Source organism: Moschus berezovskii, chromosome 22 (genome assembly GCF_049115385.1).
Source record: "Moschus berezovskii isolate FMDL1 chromosome 22, NW_MosBer_1.0, whole genome shotgun sequence".
NCBI classification, from domain to species: domain Eukaryota; kingdom Metazoa; phylum Chordata; class Mammalia; order Artiodactyla; family Moschidae; genus Moschus; species Moschus berezovskii.
In genome coordinates, this window is record NC_142481.1 from 8,742,267 (window position 1) to 8,762,370 (window position 20,104).

General features: G+C 57.4%; 2 protein-coding genes across 2 annotated transcripts in view; one reads left to right on the forward strand and one right to left on the reverse strand.

Annotated features, from left to right (window-relative positions):
- GRIN2D (glutamate ionotropic receptor NMDA type subunit 2D) overlaps positions 1–6,709 on the reverse strand; it is a 34,477-nt gene extending 27,768 nt beyond the window's left edge. The window contains exons 1-2 of the mRNA XM_055411707.2: positions 6,211–6,709; positions 2,516–3,006 (exon numbers count right to left, since the gene is read on the reverse strand). Of these exons, the coding sequence (XP_055267682.1) occupies positions 2,516–2,980 (465 nt within the window). The 5' untranslated portion in view covers positions 2,981–3,006; positions 6,211–6,709. The remainder of the gene's footprint in view (positions 1–2,515; positions 3,007–6,210) is intronic.
- Positions 6,710–9,163: 2,454 nt separating this feature from the next.
- On the forward strand, positions 9,164–17,194 carry KDELR1 (KDEL endoplasmic reticulum protein retention receptor 1). Its single transcript, XM_055411708.2, has 5 exons — positions 9,164–9,459; positions 10,132–10,232; positions 10,541–10,699; positions 15,193–15,445; positions 16,420–17,194. Exons 1-5 carry the CDS (start codon positions 9,369–9,371, stop codon positions 16,452–16,454), a joined length of 639 nt encoding a protein of 212 aa, XP_055267683.1. The 5' UTR covers positions 9,164–9,368; the 3' UTR covers positions 16,455–17,194.
- Positions 17,195–20,104: the final 2,910 nt, after the last annotated feature.

Sequence of the window (20,104 nt, forward strand, 5' to 3'; positions counted from 1 at the left end):
CACATGGCTAGTGGCTATCATATTTGACAGAGTAGATGAAGACCACTTTCATCATTTCAGCAGAAAATCGTGTTGGACAGCCCTTGGGCCCACATCCAGGCCATCTCCAAGTCTTCTCAGTTCTCTGTTCAAAACATGATGCCAGCTGTTCATTCTTCTCTATGGCCCCTATCGTGACTCTCATTGCTTCCACTTTCTTGCCTAGATGACAACGGCTTCCTAACCCATCTCTACTTTCTTTCTCGAAAATTTCATTCTCCAGACAGCAGCCAGAGTGATCTTTTCAAAATATTAGTTGGATCGCCTCCCTTCTTGGTTGAAAACCTTCCAAAAATTCTATGTCAGAGTCAAAGCCAAAGTCCTCACTGTGGCCCAAAAGGCCCCACATGACCTGGTCCCTGTGGTCTCTTTGACCTCATGTCCTGCCAGCCCCACCTCTTTGTTCTTCCTCAAACACCTCAGGTTCCTTCTAGACTCAAGGGCTTTGCCCTTCACTGTTACCTTTCTCAGGGACAACCCCCCCAGCTCCTTCCCCTCCTCCATCCTCAGGTGCAGCTCAGTTTTACCTCCTCAGGGAAGCCTCCCCTGACCACCATCTACTAAAGCCATGGCCTTGGTCATTACCTCTCCTCCAGGGCAGATTTCACTATCTGTTATTTGTTTTGTCTGTCTCCTCATTAGAAATGCAAGCTTCGTAAGAGCAGAGACCGTGTCTTTTTTTTATAACCTTCCCTAACTGTATTCCCCAGAACCTGAAACAGCCCTGGCACAGACTCAGTCCTCAATAAATCTTCCAGTAATGCAATGAGACGAGCAAGTGGACTTTCTCCCTAGGCATATGCCTGTGGTTAAATGTGCGCGGGTTAGGGCACTTGTCCTGAGGGTATGAGGTTTCCCAGAATGCTATGAGACCCTGTGAGGCCCTCATCCTTGGCAGCTGAATGTGTACTCAGGGGACCACGTTCCCAGCATTCAATGGGGGCACAGATAGAGCTGTGAGGACCACTCTAAGACACTAAAAGGACTACATTTCCCAGAAGGCAACGGGTGTGCACTGACTGGGCCACAGAACCCAGCAGACAATGAAATGGAGGGGCACACACTTATCACTCGCCATGGAGGCAGGAGGGACCACATCTCTCCGTATGCCAAGGAGGCAGCAGCCAGGAAGTAGTAAGTTCACCTCGCAGGTGATCTGCCTACAGATATCTGGACAACCCCATGCCAAAGAGAAGAAAGTTGGACAGAGGTCTTCCCGATTGCTCAAGACAGAAGAAAACTACGAGTCCCGGCATGCAATAGAGATCTAGTCACAAAGCCACCGGGCCCTCACAGCAGGGAATTGGTGGAGACTTAGGCTCCACCCACTCAGGTGGCCCCATCCTCAGGCGATACCCACTTCTGTTACACTGGCTCCACCCCTGAATAGGCCCCGCCTCTTCTCAGACGCCTCCTCTAAACTGACCCGGTTCTTCTCAGTCCGCACACCAGGCTTGTTCAAATCCTGCCCTTTCCTACCAGAAGTCCACTCCAGCTGACCCCTCCTGTGCCCTCGGGAGGCAGGCCTCTCTCCATGCCACAGCCAGCTCCAGCCTCTGCCGCTGCCTTCCCTGCAGGCTCCTGGCTTTGACCTCTCAATGGCTGAACCTGCCTCTAAGTGGGATGCCTTCATTTTTCCAGGCCCACTCTCTGCATTCTCGCTTTCCACGCCTTCCAGTTGGGTACCTCCCTTGCCCAAATCCCACCCCCAGCCCGTCTTCCTCGCTAGACTCTGCCCCTTTAGTACCGAGCTGAGGGCCTGTCCTCCCTCATCACCAGCTAGCCCCGCCCCTTCCTTGACTCACCTCTTCCTTGACTGGCCTTTCCCCACTTCCTAGCTGCAAGGCTACCCCTCTCTCGCTCACTCACTAAGGACGCCTCCCTTTCTCATACTCATCCTTCCACCAGACGGTTCCGTCCTTCTACGTTGACCTCTAGACCTCATGCTCAGCTGGCCGGGCCCCTCCCTGTCCCTCAGTACTTAATACTCCTTTTTCCTGGTCACCGTCTCTGACTTTCTGGCTCCTGCTTACTCTAGCCTTCACCCCTTTTTGAGTCCCATTCCTTTTCACATGACACCCCCTCGCTGATCCCAGAGCCCACCCCTCACTCAGATCTTGCCATCTCAGGCATGCCCCTCTGGCACCCACCCAGTCCTCGCCCCTCGTTGGCCGGCCTCGCCTCTTCCTCGGATTCACCGCTCCCGCAGTCTCTCAACTCTTCCCATAGCCTAGTCACCTCAGACCCTGCTTCTAGATGATTCCCCGGCACACTCTGTTCCTCCTATAGATCACGTCCCTCCAAGGCCGCCCCGCCCGTTACCTAGCCCTGACCTTTACATCTGTCCGCACTGCATCCCCGAGGCCGACCCTCAGGACTGGCCACGCCCCTTACCGCCCCGCCCACCCACGGCCGGCCCAGGCCCCGCCCCCGCATCGCCCCCCGTCCCCGAGCCCCGCCCACGGGTCGCGCGCACCTTGGGCGTGAGCACGAGCGCCGCGCCGCCGTGCACGGCCACGATGGGCAGCGAGGTCTGCGCCGACAGGAAGTCAAGGATGGGCGCCACGGCGGGCGCGCGCGAGTCGTCCTCGAAGACGACGCCGTGCACACGCAGCCCCGACAGCAGGTCGCAGAGTTGCAGCACGAGGCTGCGTGGGTCCGAGCCGTTGAGCACCAGCGCCACCGGCCGCACGTCCAGGCCCGGGCTGCGCACGGCCGCCGCTACGGCCGGGCCCAGGCGCGCCGCCTCGGTCGCGTACGCGGGCCCCGAGAACACGAGCGCCACGTTGAGCGGTCGCGCCCCGCCAGGGCCCCCGCCAGGCCCGCCGGCCCCGCCCGGCCCCGGCACCTCCTCCGGGAACGGGCTGGCACAGGCCAGCGCCAGCAGCAGCAACATCTTAGCGGGGCCCCGAGGGCCGCGGGGGCCACCGGCGCCGCGCATCGCCTGCGGGCCCTGCCGGGCGGCCTCTGAGCGCGAGGGCGCCCGGGGAGGGACACGGAGGCGGGGCGGTGGGCGCAGAGACGGGGCGGCGGACACGCGGAGCAGGGAGAGGGACGGGAAGGAGAGACAAGAGATAGAACGACAGAGACAAGGAGAGATACACGGTGAAGGGGAGATACGAGGAAGGAGAGACGCGGAGATAGGAACAAGGTTGGAGTCATAGAGGGAGAGACCCAGCGAAATACGGAGGCAAAGGGGAAGATACAGAAGCGAGGGGAGAATGGGTAATGGGGCCACCAAAGATACAGAGGTGGGGAGAAGAGATAGACAAGGGAGGACAATGAGACAGGCCAGGTGGGAAAGGGACCCGCAGAGACGGGATCAGAACAGGAGCAGAGAGAGACCCAGGAAAATAGGAAGAGGTGAAAACACCCACAGAGAGATGGTCAGGGAGAGAGTTGATGGGGCGGAGGAAAGAGGGGGAAGGAGAAACAGACAGGGACAGATAGGCTCAGAGTATCAGAGCGGGAGATAAGACGGAGGGGCAGAAATAGGAAGGGAATGAGAGAGGCGGGAGAGATGCAGAGATAGACGAAGGAAGGTGGAGAGGGGAGAGAAACCCGAAAGATGGACCGAGAGAGGAAAGTGGAAAGAAACCCCAGGAAGATGGAGACAGAGACCCCACAGCCACCACAAGACACGCACCCACAGCAGACGGAGAAACAGGCAGAATTAGAGATTGAAGAGGCAGGCAGAGCAGACAGAAAATACAGGAAGACAGAAATAGCGAGGCAAGGCAGAGATCAAGACCCCCACCAGGGAGGTGCCCAGCACAGACATGAAAGGAAGGCCGGGAAGGCGAGTGGCAGGAGGGATCAAAAATAAAAGGAAGAAAAAGTGAGGGGAACAAAAAAAAAGAGAAAGGGAAAAGGGGTCAGGTGTGTGGGGGGAGAGAGAGAGAAAGAAATTAGTGGGCCATCCTGCAGGGAGCAAATGCCTTCGTGACCGTACCCCTCCCCTGGAACACAAACCCCCCAACTCATGTTCGTCCCCTTACTCCTACCCTTGTCCCTCCACTCTCAATAAGAGCTAGAAAGAGTCACAGTCCAGACTGGGCTCTGGGGTTATGGGGAGCACAGCTGTGGAGAGCTGGGAGGGGTGGGGGTCCCTGGCTCCCAGCCCAGAACAATTTGGTAAATGAGAAGCAATACAGCATCTCTTCCTATGTCCCCTGTTGAATACTAGCTGCCCAGGGTGGTCGGGCTGGGAGCCCAGACTCCTGGCTCCTGGGTCTTGAGGAAGGAGGGCCCTGGGGGCCTGGACCCCTGATTCCCAGAGAGGGATTGGAGCCTGCAGAAGGGGCTTCTGGAAGGGGTGAGGGTCCAGACAAGGAAGGGCTCGCTCTTAACTGTCAATCAGCCTCCTGTCCGGTTGCCATGGTAGCGCAGAGCCTCCATCCACCCCACAGCCAGCCAGGGGTAGGGGAAAGGCCCACACCCCTTTGCCTGCCTAGAGGCCTCACTCCCCACCCCCCTACCCCTAGGCCTTCCCAGGGACCCTGGGGCACTGTCTCCTGAGGGGTGGGGGCTCCTAGCATGCTTCAATCCCGGCTCCCCCTCACCGCTCCTCTCCTCTGCCCTTCCCCAAGCAGCTGGTTCAATCAGTGCTCAGAATAGCCCCCCTCTGCCCCAAAATAACCCACAGCTGTGGCCTGGCGCTCCCCCCTCCCCAGGATAACACTCGCTCGCTCTCCCCTCCCTTTCTGGTGGCTGCTCACCCCTCAGTCTCTTCTCTGCCTCTCTCAGACTCACCCCTGCCCGGCCTCTGGCCTTGGGGACCCTGGGGTCCTGCTCCCTGGCTGAAGTCCAAGAGGGCAGCTCTTGCCCCACCCTTCTCAAGAGGCTGGATGCCCAGTTCTCTCCGGTGAGGGATTCAGGAGGACAGTCTCCCACCCCTCCAGGGATGGATAGAGAGGTGGCAGCCTCAGCCGCTGGGGGACTCTGGTGTTCCAACCCCCAAACCTGCACCCTCGGGAATCACATTGTTCAGGCCTCCAATCGACACCTCCTCGTGCGTCTCAGTCCCCACTTCCATCCGCACGGGGCCAGAGTCCAGACCCTCATCTCCTGCCCCGTCAAGGGGCTCACGACACTGTGCCCCCAACCCCCTTCTCCTTCAGACACAGAAGCCCCATCCTCCCAAGTTCTCCCATCAACTCGGGAGTCCTGGCTCTCGGGTCCCTTCTTTCCCCTGGACCCACTGGGGACTGTGGGTGCTCAGCTCCATCCTTTCCCAGGACCCAGGAGTGCCGGCTGTCTCCTGCCCCCAGACTCAGGAATCCAGGTGCCCAGCCTCCTTTACACCCAGGACCCAGGAATCCAGGCCCATAGCCCTCTCCTCCCTTAAGGACCCCTTGTGGTCTCAAACCCCATTCGTCCAGTATCCTGGGCAACCCCCGCCCCAACTCCAGCCGCTCCAAGCCGCCCCACTCAGGTCCTCTGCACCGTACAGCTGTCCCCCAGCTAAGGAGGAGGAGGAGGGTGCCAGAGATTCCTGGGTTGTCCCCGTCTCCCTCACTCCCCCCGGATCCATCACAGAAGCGATGAGAGGATAAGAGGCCACTTCGATCCACAGCCCGCGTTCTCCCCACCACAGTTTGCGCTGTGCTGCGGACGGCTCCCCCCCCCCCAACCCCGTTCTCTCCCCACCCTAATCCTGATGCTTGGAAGAGGCTAGAAGGGTATTCCAGAACCTTGAGGAAGGGATGGGAGCTTGGGGCGAGGGGTGCTAAGGCCTGGGTACTCTCAAGGTCCTTGGCAGGGGTATTAATAGCCGACTGGCAGCTGAGGAGGGAGGGGAGATGGAGCTGGAGAGCGGGAGGAGGACGGGCTGAGGGGGGAGGCTGATGCGGGCGGTGGGGGGACGGCTCAGAAAGGGAAGGTGAGAGGGAGAGATGGGGGATAGAGAGACGGGGCGTCAGGTGTATGGGCTGGGGAGAAGGGTCAAAGTGTCAGCAGTGGGGGGTTAGGAGATCTGGGGTCCAGAGACCTGGGAAAAGGGCTCAGCGAGGAGAAGGAGACAGGGGCAAAGATTTCCCCCAGGGACCCCTGTCCACCATTCCAGCCCTCTCCCTCCAACTGAGGCCCCTTGCCAACTTTCCCTGTCCTAGATCTGGGGGGATGGCGGTCCACGTTCCCACCCCCTCCCCTGCAGCCCTACCCCAGCCTTACCTTTTCATGACCCTGTTCTGGGGGGGTGTTGCAGGGGTGCCAGGAATGGAACCGGAGTCCAGCGACCCGAAGATTCGGCGGGGGGCTCAGGGAGCCGCGGGGTGTGTGGGGGGGCCAGGCCCTGGGGCGGCGGCGGCGGCCAGGACCTCCTTCCCGGCCCTGGCTCCCTGGCTCCGGCTGTCTCTTCCTTAGTCTGTCCTGCCCTGTCTGTCCCCCAAGGTTGAGGCCACCCCGGCTAGGCGAGGACGCGGCTACACATGTTGCGCTGGAAGTTGGGCCCCGGACATTGCGGAGGCTGTCGGGGTGTCCTCTCGCCGCCCCGACCCCGTGGGGATCCCCCTCCGCCCACCCGGGGTGCCCCCCTCTGCCGCTTCAGCCCCGGCTCCTCCCCCCCGTCCATGTGTCCGGTCCCGCCTCTCCCTGGCTCATTCGCAAACCCCCACCCTGTGCCCTCAGTGCTCCCCCCCAAGTCTCTGTCTGTCTGTCTGTCTGGGTCACCTCTGAAGCCGGTGGCCGGTGTGTGTGTTTGCGTAAGGGGCAGGCGGGAGACAGCCTGTCTGGGCGACTGCTTGCCCCTTCCTGCTTGGCCACCTCCCACCTCCAGCACCCCCCCACGCCCCCACTCTCAAATACAGGCAGACACACACATATACACACGCATCCACGCACCACCTCACTTCCCTGGGATTCCCCTAAACACCCCCGGAGCTTGAGGAGGGAGACACACACACACACACACACGCACACATACACACACAGGAGGGTCTGATGGGGCCAGGCTGCCGCTGCCGTCAGGGGCTGCTCGGACAGACCGGAGGACCCAGGCAGCCAGACGCCCGGCCGGACGCAGGCAGGAGGCACACAGCCCAGGTACACACCATCCATCCGGGTTTGGGGGAGGCTCGCAGGGAGGAACCTGGGGGGCCCGCGACACCCAGGCAGGTGGCTCGGGGTTGAGAAAGACAGACAGACCCCTCCCGCCCTCCCACCCTCCCTCAGCCGCTGCAGCCCTTACAGACACACCCCCCCCCTCCAGCCCAGCCCCAGACACCCGCACACACAGATCCTCACCGGGCAGATGGCAGACGCACGAGAGACCCCTGGGGGCCAGGCGGACCCACCCGGGCCAACACCCCCCGAGCCGGGCACCGGTGGCCAGGGAGGCTGCAGGCGGGCGGAGGGCGGTGGCGGCGGCCAGGGCTTGGAGGAGCCGGAGCGGGAGGGACTCGCACACTCGCTCTGTTCTCACACACTCACACACACACACACACACACTCGGGATGCGATTAACATTCAGTCCCCGTCCGCCCCTGCCGGAAGACCCACAGCCCCCCTTCTTGGGCTCCCTGGGGACCCCTCCTCCTGTCATGGCTGGGAGAGGGGGCTGGCCCCCTCTGCCTTCCCCCTGGGACCAGAGAGTGGGGGGCTGCAAATAAATCCAGGGAGGGGGGAAGGGGCGGGGGGGGGCGCAGTTGGGGACTCAGGACCCAGACCTGCACTCCAGGGCCCAGGGTCTGCCTGCCCTTCGCCCCCTCCCCACGCTGAGGTTGGTGAAGCAGGAGGCCATCCCCAGACTTGAGTCTGTGTCACGCTAGGACCCATCTTTTGGCTTCGATTGCCCCGGGAGGCCAGGCCTGCCAGCAGGTCTCCCTCATGAAGCCAGGAATCCAGGCTCCCAGCCCCCTCCTCAGACCCAGAAATTCAAGTCCCCAGCCCCCATCCCCTCCAGGACCCAGGAAGCCAGGCCCCCATCCCCTTCTCACTCAGACTCAGGACACCAGGTATCCAGCCCCCCTCCTTCTTCATTTCCAGGAGTCCAAGGCCCTGTCTCCCTTCTCTGCCTGGGACCCAGTAATCAGAGCCCCCTCCTCCAGGCCTGAGTACCTTTTAGACTCTCAGACAAACTGACTCCTTAGCACAAAGCACCCTCAGGGGCCCACGCGTCCAAGACTCATGGATGTCACCCTCAAGCACCCTATCCATCCTGCGATCTGAGGAAACTGATGTCGCTGTAACCCTTCTGGTATTGACGGACCCTGACCTCCATCACCCATGGTTATTCAGACATCCAGGAAGAAAGCACCATGTCCCCCCTCCTAGACACAGCCTGTTCCCCCTTGCTCAGCGTCCCTCAAGACCAGTTGCCCAGCTCCTGCCCCTTCTGATAGAGAGGGAGGCTAGGCCCAGTCTATAAAGGGCTGGGGTGGAGTGTGGCGCAGGACACCTGGGCTCCCGAGAGTGTGTCTGTGTGCCTCTGAGGGGGAAGTTCTGGGGTGGGGGTGGCTAGAGCCAAGGCTTCCGGCTGCCACCAACTCCATGGTCACAGAGAGCAGGAGTGAAGGCTCATATTTCTGAGAAAGAAGAGACTGGGCACCTGAATTTGTGGGTCCCAGAGGGAGGAACAGATTGTGCATCTCGATTCCTGGGTCTAGGATACTTCGGACACAAAATCCTCGGGTGGGACCCTAAGCCCCAAAGAAGCGGGGACTGAACTCTTCTTGGGTCAGAGGGAGGAGGGGCTGGCGGCTGGACTCCTGAGCCCGAGGGAGGAGGGCACTGAGGTCCTGGACTCCTGAGTCTGATGGAGCGGGGCCGGAGGCTGCTTTCTCTTCTCTCGGATGGATGGGAGGGTGGAGGTCCCTGAAAAGCCAGCCTCTGGGTCTTTGTGTAGGATCTTGAAAGCTCAGAGACCTGCCTCCCGAATCGCTGTCAAGGGCAGAAGCTATGCGGCTGGGCTGCGACCTTTACAGAGGCGCAGACTGCCTGGGGGAACAGACGCCCGGATTTGGGAGTTTCGGGTCTCAGCGACCCCACAAGTTCCTAACAGGCGGCCTCGGTGGGGAGCATTCGGCGCCCAGCTCTGCAAGCTCGGAGAAGCGGGGGTAGGGGGCGCCAGAGAGCCGGGACTCCGCCCTCGGGGGCGGAGCCTCCAGCCCGGACTCCTCCCCCTCCCGCCCTCCTCCCTCTTCCTAGCTCCGGCTCGGCCACCAGCTCCGGCCTCGGCGCCCCTTCCCAGAAGCCCCTCCCCGGAGCGGAGCCCACCCGAGGGCACCTCTTCCGCCCCCCCAACAGCCCGGCCGCCCGGTCAGAACAGCAACCCCGGGGGGCAGCCCCCCTCCAGCCTCCCTCCAGCCCAGCCCTGCCAGATCCCCCCAACCATGAATCTCTTCCGATTCTTGGGAGACCTCTCCCACCTCCTAGCCATCATCTTGTTACTGCTCAAAATCTGGAAGTCCCGCTCGTGTGCCGGTGAGACACCCACGGGGGCCGGAGGAAGGGGGAGAGTGCGAGGGACACCCCAGGACTCGGGGAGAGGGCTTGGAGGCATAGGGGGACGGGTCCCATTTCCCGTCCCTGCTTGCTGGGGGTCCCCCTTCCAGGTCCGGGGTCACCAGGGGGTCAGCTCCTTTCCGCAAACCGTGGATGCATCCAGTTTGGTGGGGGTGGCTCCAGGCACCGAGTTCAGCCTCCCCCGGCCCCCATCAGGGTGGCCTCAGAGTTTCTGGGGCTGGGAACAGGGAGCTGTGGCAGGCAGGGAGGTGGCTGGAAGTTGGTGACGTGGACTGTGGCGGCCAGGAAGGGAGCGGGAGGCAGGCAACCTGTTCCGGAGGCCAGAGGTCAAGTGGGGGGTCCTCCTGAGGCTCCACCTTGGATCCGGACTGCAGGAGGACCCTGAGGGTGTTGGGGGTGGCCATGAGGCCTAGCCCGGGACACAGCCTCGGGCTGGAGTAGCTTTGGGGCCGGGCTGCCCCCTGGCTGTGGGCCGTGGGAAAGAGCCCTGCTCTGGCCGGCGGCTGGGGAGGCCTCCAGGGACAGCTGCCCTCCAGAGCCGCCTCCAGGCTTGTCCCAGGCCTTGGCCCCTGGTGTATTGACCCTGCGGCCCACCTCCAGCTTCCCCCACCCCATCTTTCTGCACCACAGGGATTTCAGGCAAGAGCCAGGTCCTGTTTGCTGTGGTGTTCACTGCCCGCTACCTGGACCTCTTCACCAACTACATCTCACTCTACAACACGTGCATGAAGGTAAAGGCCTCCTGAGGGGGAGCCATCGGGAGGGTCGGGGGAGGAGGGAACGTGGGTTCCAGGCTTTAGGGAGGAGGGGCCTGGGGGTCCAGACTGCTGAATCTGAGGGGGCTGGTGACAGTGGCTGGGACTCCTGGGTCTGAGGGGTCGGGGACCAGGACTCCTAGTCTGAAGGAGGAGGGGCTGGGGGTCTGGACGCCTGGGTCTGAGGGAGGAGGGGCTGGTGGTCCGGACTCCTCCATCTAAGCTCTTGGGGGCTGGGGCCCTGTACCTGGAGCTGAAGCTTCCTGCTCATTTTCACCCGACAGGTGGTCTACATTGCCTGCTCTTTCACCACAGTCTGGATGATTTACAGCAAGTTCAAAGCCACTTATGATGGGAACCACGACACGTTCCGAGTGGAGTTCCTTGTCATTCCCACGGCCATCCTGGCATTCTTGGTCAACCATGACTTCACCCCTCTGGAGGTAGGCCACCTGCAGGGTCCCGGTCGTGGTGTAGTGGGGTGGGCTGCGGGAGAACGGCTGTGGACGGTGGGCCCAGTCAGAGGCTTCCTTCTGCAGGGTTTGCTCAGACTTCCTCCTTCTAGAAAATAACGTTCAAAACAGGGGCCCTGGAGTCGGATGACAGCAATGTCATGGCAGCAGCACTCACCAAGTTCCAGTCACTGCTCTGAGCGTGTCACATGCCATCGCATTCCTTTTCACAGCAGCCCCATTTTATAGATAGGAAACTGAGGCTCGGGGAGTCAAAATGACTCTTCCAAAATCATTGGCCTAATGAATAGTTCAGGAGTTGGGAACAGGGGCTCTAGTGGGCCAGGCTACTTGGATTTGGATCTGTTACTATTAGCATGACCTTGGGCGTGGGACTTGACTTTTCTGTGCCTCAGTTTCCGTATCTGTAAAGTCAAGATCAGGTTACTGTGAGGATTTCCTGAGATAAGACAGCATCGCTTACACAGGGACTTTAGAACCAGAGAGCCAGGATTTGAAGCCCAGGGCTTCCCTGGTGGTTCAGATGGTAAAGAAGCTGCCTGCATTGCAGGAGACCAGGGTTTGATCCCTGGATTGGGAAGATCCCCTGGAAGAGGAAATGGCAACCCACTCCAGTATTCTTACCTGGGAAATCCCATGGACAGAGGAGCTTGGTGGGCTACAATCCATGGGGTCGCAAACGCTTGCACATGAGTGAGTGACTAACACTTTAGAAGCTGTGGGACTTTGGGCAAGTCATGTAATTTCTCTATGTCTCAGTTTTCTTGTCTGTAAAATGGGGATAGTTCCTACTTCATAGGTTCTAATTCAGATTGATAATTGATAAAGCACAGTGTCTGGCAGTAGGTAGGAAGTGTTGTCCATGATTGTTGCAGTGTTTCGGACCAAGTGTATACTTCTACTCCTAAAGGCTAGCTGTCGTGGTTTTTATTTCCTGGTATTTTGGTAGGAGCTACACAGTTTTCTGGGAGTAATTTTGAGAGGGACCATGATCAGTCTGCCATCTCCTGACTCCAGGGGCCTGGCAGGAATCAAATTCAGAGCAGTCTTTCCTCCTCCAGTACCACTCACTCCTGCTTGTAAGAAGCTGGCCCTGTAACTTCTCTGGTAGTCTAGTGGTTAAGACTCTGCACTTCCAAGGCAGGGGGTGCGCGTTTGATCCCTGGTTGGAAAACTAAGATTCCCACAAGCCACCCCTGCTGTGCTCATGTTTTCATCAGAAACCATGATTGAGGAGTTTTCCTGAGATGTCTCACTTGACAATTTTGGCTACAGATTCCAAATCTATTTCTAAAAGCATCCTGCAGTCTTGACAAATCTGATTGAGGGGTAACTTTGGCCCAAGTGCCCCAGAAATGTCAGAAGGAGGAAACCCAAAGCTTAGTTGCAGGGTCTGGACTTGGCAAACTTCTGATCACCATCATCTTTCATGGAGCACTCACTGAGCTGGACCCATTTTATAGGTAGGGAGACTGAGGCTGGAGGAAGGCAGTGGGGCTTGCTCTAGGCAGAAAAGGCTGGACCAGGATCTAGGCTTCTTGACTCCAGGTTGGGTGGTTTGGTTGGGTGGTTCCCTCATTCAGAAGGAGGTCACTTGTGCAAAGTATTGGCACCGAATCTATGTCTGGCTCCGCGCAAATCCGTTATCATCCCATCTGATCCCTTAGCCACCTAAGGAAGCAGACCTCTTCATCCCTCTTTCTTTTAGGACTAAGGTGAGGTTCCCAGCTGGCACTAGTGGTAAATAACCTGTTTGCCAATGCAGGAGATGCAGGCTCGATCCCTGGGTCAGGAAGATCCCCTAGAGGAGGGTATGGCAACCCATTCTAGTATTCTTGTCTGGAGAATCCCATGGACAGAGGAGCCTGGCCAGCTACAGTCCATAGGGTCGCACAGAGTCGGACACGATTGAAGCAACTTAGCATGCAAGGTGAGGCTCAGAGGTGAGATCTCACAGAATTTGAACCCAGGTTTGCCTGCTTTCAAAACCCGTGCTCTGTTTGTTAGTCACTTAGTCGTGTCCAACTCTTTGCAATCCCACGGACTATACCTGCCAGGCTCCTCTGTCCATGGGATTCTCCAGGCAAGAATACCGGAGTGGGTTGCCATTCCCTTCTCCAGGGGATCTTCCTGACCCAGGGATCAAACCCTGGTCTCCTGCATTACAGGCAGATTCTTTATCGTCTGAACCATCAGGGAAGCCCTAAAACCCATGCTGCTGCTGCTAAGTCACTTCAGTCGTGTCCGACTCTGTGCGACCCCAGAGACGGCAGCCCACCAGGCTCCCCTGTCCCTGGGATTCTCCAGGCAAGAACACTGGAGTGGGTTGCCATTTCCTTCTCCAATGCATGAAAGTGAAAAGTGAAAGAGAAGTCACTCAGTTGTGTCCGACTCTTAGTGACCCCATGGACTGCAGCCTACCAGGCTCCGCCGACCATGGGATTTTCCAGGCAGGATTACTGGAGTGGGGTGCCATTGCCTTCTCCGAAAACCCATGCTACCTCCAATTAAAAACAAATTAAAAAAAAAAAGTCCTTGCTATCATTGGGTGCATGCTGAAAAACTTTTTTAATCATAGAAGGAAAGGATTCCTTAAAAATTCAGATGTCATGACTAGACCAAGTGAAAATACAACAGACCTTTTCTCTCCTTTTTTGTCATGATTCTGTTCCCCAAGGCTAGGAATTGGGTGTGTATCCATTTAATGGGTATGTTTCCTGAGAGCCTCAAGTAACCTGATTTACCGAGAACCTTGCTGGTAGATTCTGAGTGATTATGGGAACAGGCCCTGAAGTCTAGTTGCCTGGATAGGAATCTGTTTCTACCCACATCTCAGTTATGTGGCCTTGGACAAGTTACTGATCCCAGGGGCCTCAGTCTTCTCACCTGTATAAGGGGGATAACAATAGGGCTTAGCTCATAGGGTTAAGGCATAAGCCAGTTAGTAGCTGTCAGGTGCGTAGAGCAGTGTCTTGAATGTAGTAAATGCTATATAAGGTCAGTTCTTAGAAATACATCCTGATGGTCGCCACTCCACTCCCACAAACCAAAACCACCCAGGAGGAATCACACCTGCCAGCTGGTGGTGCTGTCTGAGGGGAGGTTTCAGTGAATTGACACCTCACAGGTCACCCCAGGTGGGGCTTTCAGGAAACTGGGGACTGAAGAGGGGCCAGCAGCTGTCTGTCCTCTCGTGGTCTCCCTCCTGCGATGCCCTGTCCTGCTTGCAGATGATGGTTGTCTGTGCTCCCTGAATGGTGGCCCGTGACAAGCCCTTGGGGACCTCGCTCCCATTCTCTCGTGCATTCATCCAGGCATGGAGTAGGTTCCAGGCACTATGCCAGGGGCTGGGTCCACAGAGTGCCCAAGGTGTAGGCTCCTGGGCCTCACAGAGCTCACAGTCCGGTGAGAGCTGCCGAGAGGAAGACAAGACAGGGGATGTGACAGTCCTGGGGGGAGGATGGTCAGGGAGGACCTCGCTGATGAGCTGAGGTTGGAAAGAGGTGGAAGAGGCAGGATGTGACTGTTCTGGGGGAGAGCTGCAGGAACAGCGAGTGCAAAGGTCCTGGGGCAGGAAGGAGCCTGGCGTGTTGGAGAACCAGACAGAAGGCCTGGGTAGTCCGTCGTAGCCTGGAGGGACTAGGAGATGAAGCTGGATCAAGGAGAGCCTTGAAAGTTAGGAACTTAGAGCCAAGGTTAGGAACTTGGGTTTTATTCTGGATGTGATAAGAAGTAGCTACTGGAGGGTTTTGAGCTAGAGAGTGACACGGTCTGATTTATGTCTCTCAAGCTTGCACACTGAACATTGCCCCTACCAGGGCAGGAAAATCACCCCACTTTAGAGAGGAATGGGTGGAGGCTCTAAGGATCTGGGTCTCTTGCCCAAGGTCTCGTAGAAGGGAAGTCTCAGAGCCAAGATCCCAACCTGGTCCTCCCTTGGGAGAGACGTAATTGCCAAGTGCTCTGAATACTGGCTCTGAACTCTTTGTTTGAATCCCAGCTCTGCCACTTACTAGCAATGTGATCCTGGGCATGTCTCTTACCATCCCTGAGCCTCAGTTGCCTCATCTGTAGAAGGGAATGCTGGGGATTTCCTGGTGGTCCAGTAGTGAGGACTCAGCACTTGCACTGTCAAGGCCCAGGTTCAGTCTCCGGTCGGGGGAACTAAGGCCCTGCAAGCCACGAGACTTGGCAGATTAAATAAAGGCGGGGCGGGGGGGATGCTAATAATTTTACCTATCTCATGGGTTATTGTGGGGATCGACAGACTATGTGTGGGATGGGCAGAGTGGTCGCTGGCACATGGTGAGTGCCCGGCAGGCATCGTGGCGCCCCATGATCCGCTCTCCCGCGTCACTGCACCTGTAACCAACACACCCCGTGTCCTCCGCCTTCTCTTCCGCCCTGTCCCCTCCCGCCCCATCCCACCTTCTGCCGCCAACTCCCCGGCACCCCCCTGGTAGATCCTCTGGACCTTCTCCATCTACCTGGAGTCGGTGGCCATCCTGCCGCAGCTGTTCATGGTGAGCAAGACGGGTGAGGCGGAGACCATCACGAGCCACTACCTGTTTGCACTGGGCGTCTACCGCACGCTCTATCTCTTCAACTGGATCTGGCGCTACCACTTCGAGGGCTTCTTTGACCTCATCGCCATCGTGGCAGGCCTGGTCCAGACGGTCCTCTACTGCGACTTCTTCTACCTCTACATCACCAAAGGTAGCTGGCGGGGAGGCGGTGGGGAAGGCAGCCTACACCTTCTCCAGCTCCCACCCTCCCTCCCCGGGGCCCTGGCTCCATCTCCTCTGCCCGTATCCCTCGAGGGAAGACAGAACAAAGAGAGGATCGGGGTGGCCTCTGACTTTCCCTCTCTTGGGATTTCTCCTAAGCCCTTTCTCCTGCCCTGAGGTTCCAGACCCACAGTCTCTGTCTTACACATGTTAACAGATCCAAAATCAGCAGTCCCAGCAGCGCTCAGGGAAGGGAGGGCGTCTTCTCTGCTGATTGATCTCTGTCCTCAGCCTCAGGGGCTCAGGCCCACCAAGATTCTTTCATTCATTCAGTCCACGAACAAATTTAGGAAACACCTTCTATGTCCGTGGCCAGGGCTAGGGGAAAAGGTGGATGAAGCCCTCCCCTCCTTTTTTGTATTGTAGTGGGGCGGGGGGAGTGAGACGATGAATGAACAAGAGGAATGACTGCAAACAGTGAGGGGGCAGAGATGCAAAGGAACCAGGGAGGTGCTGGTGGAGAGTGAGGGGGTTACCGTACATGGGGGTGGGCGGTTGGGGGAGGCCTCTTAGAGATGATAATTAAAAGCTAGGTCCTGAGTCAGTTAGCAGGAAGGGAAGAGGAGACTGGAGGGCAGAGGCCTGGAGGCAGCCCAGGATTCCCGGCAGGGAGGGCAGAAGTCCGGGGTGGTTTCGCCCACTGCCCATCAGAGATCCAAGGCCTCCAGGCCCAGGAGTCCTTCCAGGATGGAAGAGGAGTAGCCAGTGTTAGGAGAGGTGGGTCCATGGCTCATTCCCTCAGCCTCAACCCTCAGTAATTCGGGTTGATCGCCCACCATGGCTAATCCGGACTCCGGAGGCTGCCCCTGCCAGCCCAGCATCCGGCCCCTGGTGTGGGCGTGGGAGGCTGTCCCCTCTTTGGGGAGCCTGAGGTCACGCCCTCCCCCACCCCTTTCTTCACAGTCCTAAAGGGGAAGAAGCTGAGTTTGCCGGCGTAGCCATGGTCCGTCTCTGTCTCCGGGACAACGGCGGCGAGAGGCAGAGGAAGGCAACGGGAGATGAAGAGCCTTCCGGTCCAGGGGTGACTTTTTTAAGAACCCGCCTCTCCCGGCTCCCCAGCTCCATGCCTGCCGGGTTTCGGGGGGCGGTGGAGGAGCCAGGTGTTGGGGGAGCTCAGGACCTGGGCTGTTTGTAGTTTTTTGCCTTTTAGAGAAGAAAAAAAAAATCTTTCCACTATTTAGTTTTTGATTCTGATGACTCCTTTCTCTTCTTACTCTCCGGCTCCGATTTTTATAAACTGTTTTAAAGTGTCCTGTGGGGCAAGGCAGGGTTGGAGATCTTTCCCCTCCCCTGAGCCCCTTGGCTTCCTTCTGGATCCCACCACCCCACCTTCCACCACACCTCCAGCCCCACTGGTTGCCAAACACTAACTCTGCCGACACCCGCCTGACACCTGCCTGCCTGCCGGACCTCTGACCGCGGCCATGAACACACACCCCCATCCACCCCCTGCCCCCCAAACTTTTGCACTGGGGAGAGGGAGGAGGGGAGGAAGGTCTCCCCTGATTTTTCATAGTAATTTTTTCCAGAATTTGGACTTTTTGGTCTTTTTTTTTTGGCAGTTTAGGGGGGTGTGGGAAAGGGGTTGGCCCGAGGGGTCACGTTTTTGTACAGAACTGAAGGTTGATTCTGTGTTCTCTTGAAATAAACTGAGGAAAATGATGCCTCTCTTTTGCTACTCCTTGCCCTCTCTCTGGTGTTTGTGGGGGTACCCCTGACCCTGGCCCCTCTCTCTCTGCTCCTGCTTTATCCTGACCACCGCTGGCAGGAGACCCAGGCCTGGGAGGAGTAGGAAGATAAGAAACTGGGCTTCCTGAGACTAGCTGCACCCTGACCCCCGGGGAAGAGGTTTTGGAGGAAGAAGAGATCTGGAAGATTCTCCTTGTCTTTCACATCACTTTCCTGACAGACAGTTCTCCCTAATCTCAGGGTGGCAGAACACAGCCTTCCAGAGTCTGTGATTTCAAAGTCACCAAGGGACAGCCCCCCACCCCCGTCCCTCCGTCATTTTACATTGTGTGGAACCGCTTTATGTTTTCTTAAAAAAAAAATGGAATTGGTTGCCAGCCTTTAAAAACCAGATTTTCCCATTAAAATTGAGATTTCTGGCTCCTCTTGAAAAAAAATCCGTCAATCTGACAATGCCGGGTCCTCATTTCTGGGTGGCAGCAGATGGCTGGAATGAATGGCTGGGACTCGAACTCCACCCCCTCTCCCGACTCCCACCGCCAGGACTTGGCTGAGGGGTTGAGACCATCTATTATTGGGCTGATGCTGTTGTTTTGTGGTTTTGTTCTGTGAAGTTCAAAAGAAAGTGAATATTTTCTGTTTCCCTCCAGACTGGCTTCACATCTGGTCTGTTTCCTTCATTCACGTTACCTGCCTGGCCCTTGTCAGCCTTTGGAGTTTTGCCCTGGATTCTGCCAGATCCCCTACATGTCCTCTAAGACCTTCCTTAACCGGCCCCGGTTCTCCCCTAGGTTGACTCTGGAAGCTTCAGGAGGCAAGGAGCTGGCGTTTCTGAGCATTTCATGAGCACCAGGCAGTGTGTGTTACTTGGGTGAGCCTGTGGGGACCCTCAGGGCCCCCTCCCTTTGCTGGGGAGCAAACCGAGGCTCAGTGGGGGTGCAAGTGACTGAGGTGGTGCAGGCACCCCAGTTTCCTGCTGCTGGATCCTGGGTGCTTAGCTGCTGCTGTGGAGTTTTGCAGATGTTTTTCCTTCCTTTCTTGTAAGCCCAGAAGCCTCACACAGAAGATGTAGGAGCAGGCCTGCTTCGGTTGATTCAGGGTTGGGATCAGGCATGTTTTTGACCACAGTCTGCAAACCATTGATCTAAATCTGGTCCAAGGCTCTGGTTTGACAGCCAGCCCAGCTTGGACCCAGAGACATTAAGTGACCCATCCCAGGTGATTCAGCTAGTGACAAGGTGAGGACCAGAGCTTGGGGGTTCCTTCTGTTCCCCACGCCGGAAGCCTGCCATCTGCAGGGTTGCTTCTTCCTCCAGGTGCCCATAGGGACCACAGCCTGTTTATTTCTGCATCCCTAGCACTGAGCACCGCCATGCGTGAAACAAAAAAAGTGGGCACCGCGGAGCCCATGGTGGACTCCCCACAACTCACACCCTTTGCCCAGTCTGTAAATGAGCCCTCTGCAGCCACCATGGCCCGTGTGTGGGTGGGTTTGGTTTGGCTGGCATAACGTTAAACTTCCCTTTTTTTTGTATTCCTTGCCAACCTATCCCACATAAAAATAAATGGATGTCCAGTTGTTCTAGAAGTACCAGAAGGTTCCGGAGATGCACCATTTCAATACGGTTGAAATCGGTGGCCCCAAGTCAGGGTGTGCTGCCTGTGTCAAATACATGAAGGATTTAAAGAACTCAATGCCTGAGAATGTAGGCTATCTGGCTAGTGACTTTTTATACTGATGATATGTTGAGATGATAATATTTTGGATATGCCTGTTAGTTGCTCAGTCATATCCAGCTCTTTGCAACCCCATGGACTGTAGCCTGCCAGGCTCCTCTGTCTACAGAATTCTCCAGGCAAGAGTACTGCAGTGGGTTGCCATTTCCTTCTCCAGAGGGTCTTCCCAACCCAGGGATTGAATCTGGGTCTCCCACATTGCAGGCAGATTCTTTACCATCTGAGCTACCAGGTAAGCCCCCAATATTTTGAATACATGGGGTTAAATAAAATGTATATTCATTTCATTTGTCTCATTCAACTTTTCATCCTGTGGCCAGGGGACAAATTTAAATGCCCCATTTCCTTGACATCAAGGCTCAAATTTTACTTCCATTGGATAGCACTGTTCTAATTTTTTTTTTTTTTGGCTGCCCTGCTGCTTGTGGGATCTTAGTTCCCTGACCAGGGATTGAACCCGTACCCCCTGCAGTGGAAACATGGAGTCCTAACGGTTGGACACCCAGGGAAGTCCTGGACAGCACTGCTCAAGACATCCTGGCCACTGTGCTGAATGCTGGGTGCTGAGTGAATGCTGCCCCTTCCCGGCCCCCACCGCTCCCTTCATGGGGGCTTCACCTATTGGAGTGACCTGCTCAGAGTCTTGTGACCCGAGCACAAGACCCTAACCAGCTTCGGGGTTCTGGGAGAGGATTCCTTCCTTTCGCCCCAGACAAGCTTTCAAATATTTGAAGACAAGTATCCCCACTGATGTCAGTCAGGGACTTGTCACCCTCTAGTCCTTAAACGACTCCTCACTCAGCATGGTTTTGAGCTAAGGAGTTGGGTCCCTTGTCACTGGGGTGAGTTAAAGAGTGTGGGCTCTTGCTGGGCAGCCAGGGGGGCCTGAGTGTTGGCCCTGGTTCTCCTTGGCGCCCTCTTCACTGGTAAAAGCATCCTGTCTGTGAACTTGAGCTTCCTTGGTGGGACAGTGGGGCACCTCCTGCCTCCCTCCCGTGGCCAGTGCAAGCGGTAAAGGCTCACTGTGCGCAGGCCCGAAAGAAGAGTTTCCTTTCCCTCCCATCACTGTCCGTAGCTGTCAAGATGGCACCCAAGGGACTTCCCTGGGGGGCCAATGGCTAAGACTCCACGCTCCCGGAACCGGGAGCCCGGGTTCGATCCC

Bases quoted from the DNA above. Each gene is read 5' to 3' on its own strand.
- KDELR1 (XM_055411708.2), top strand. From the start codon at position 9,369: ATGAATCTCTTCCGATTCTTGGGAGACCTCTCCCACCTCCTAGCCATC. The intron at 9,460-10,131 runs GTGAGACACCCA...TCTGCACCACAG, and splicing joins GAAGTCCCGCTCGTGTGCCG to GGATTTCAGGCAAGAGCCAG. The intron at 10,700-15,192 runs GTAGGCCACCTG...CCCCCCTGGTAG, and splicing joins ATGACTTCACCCCTCTGGAG to ATCCTCTGGACCTTCTCCAT.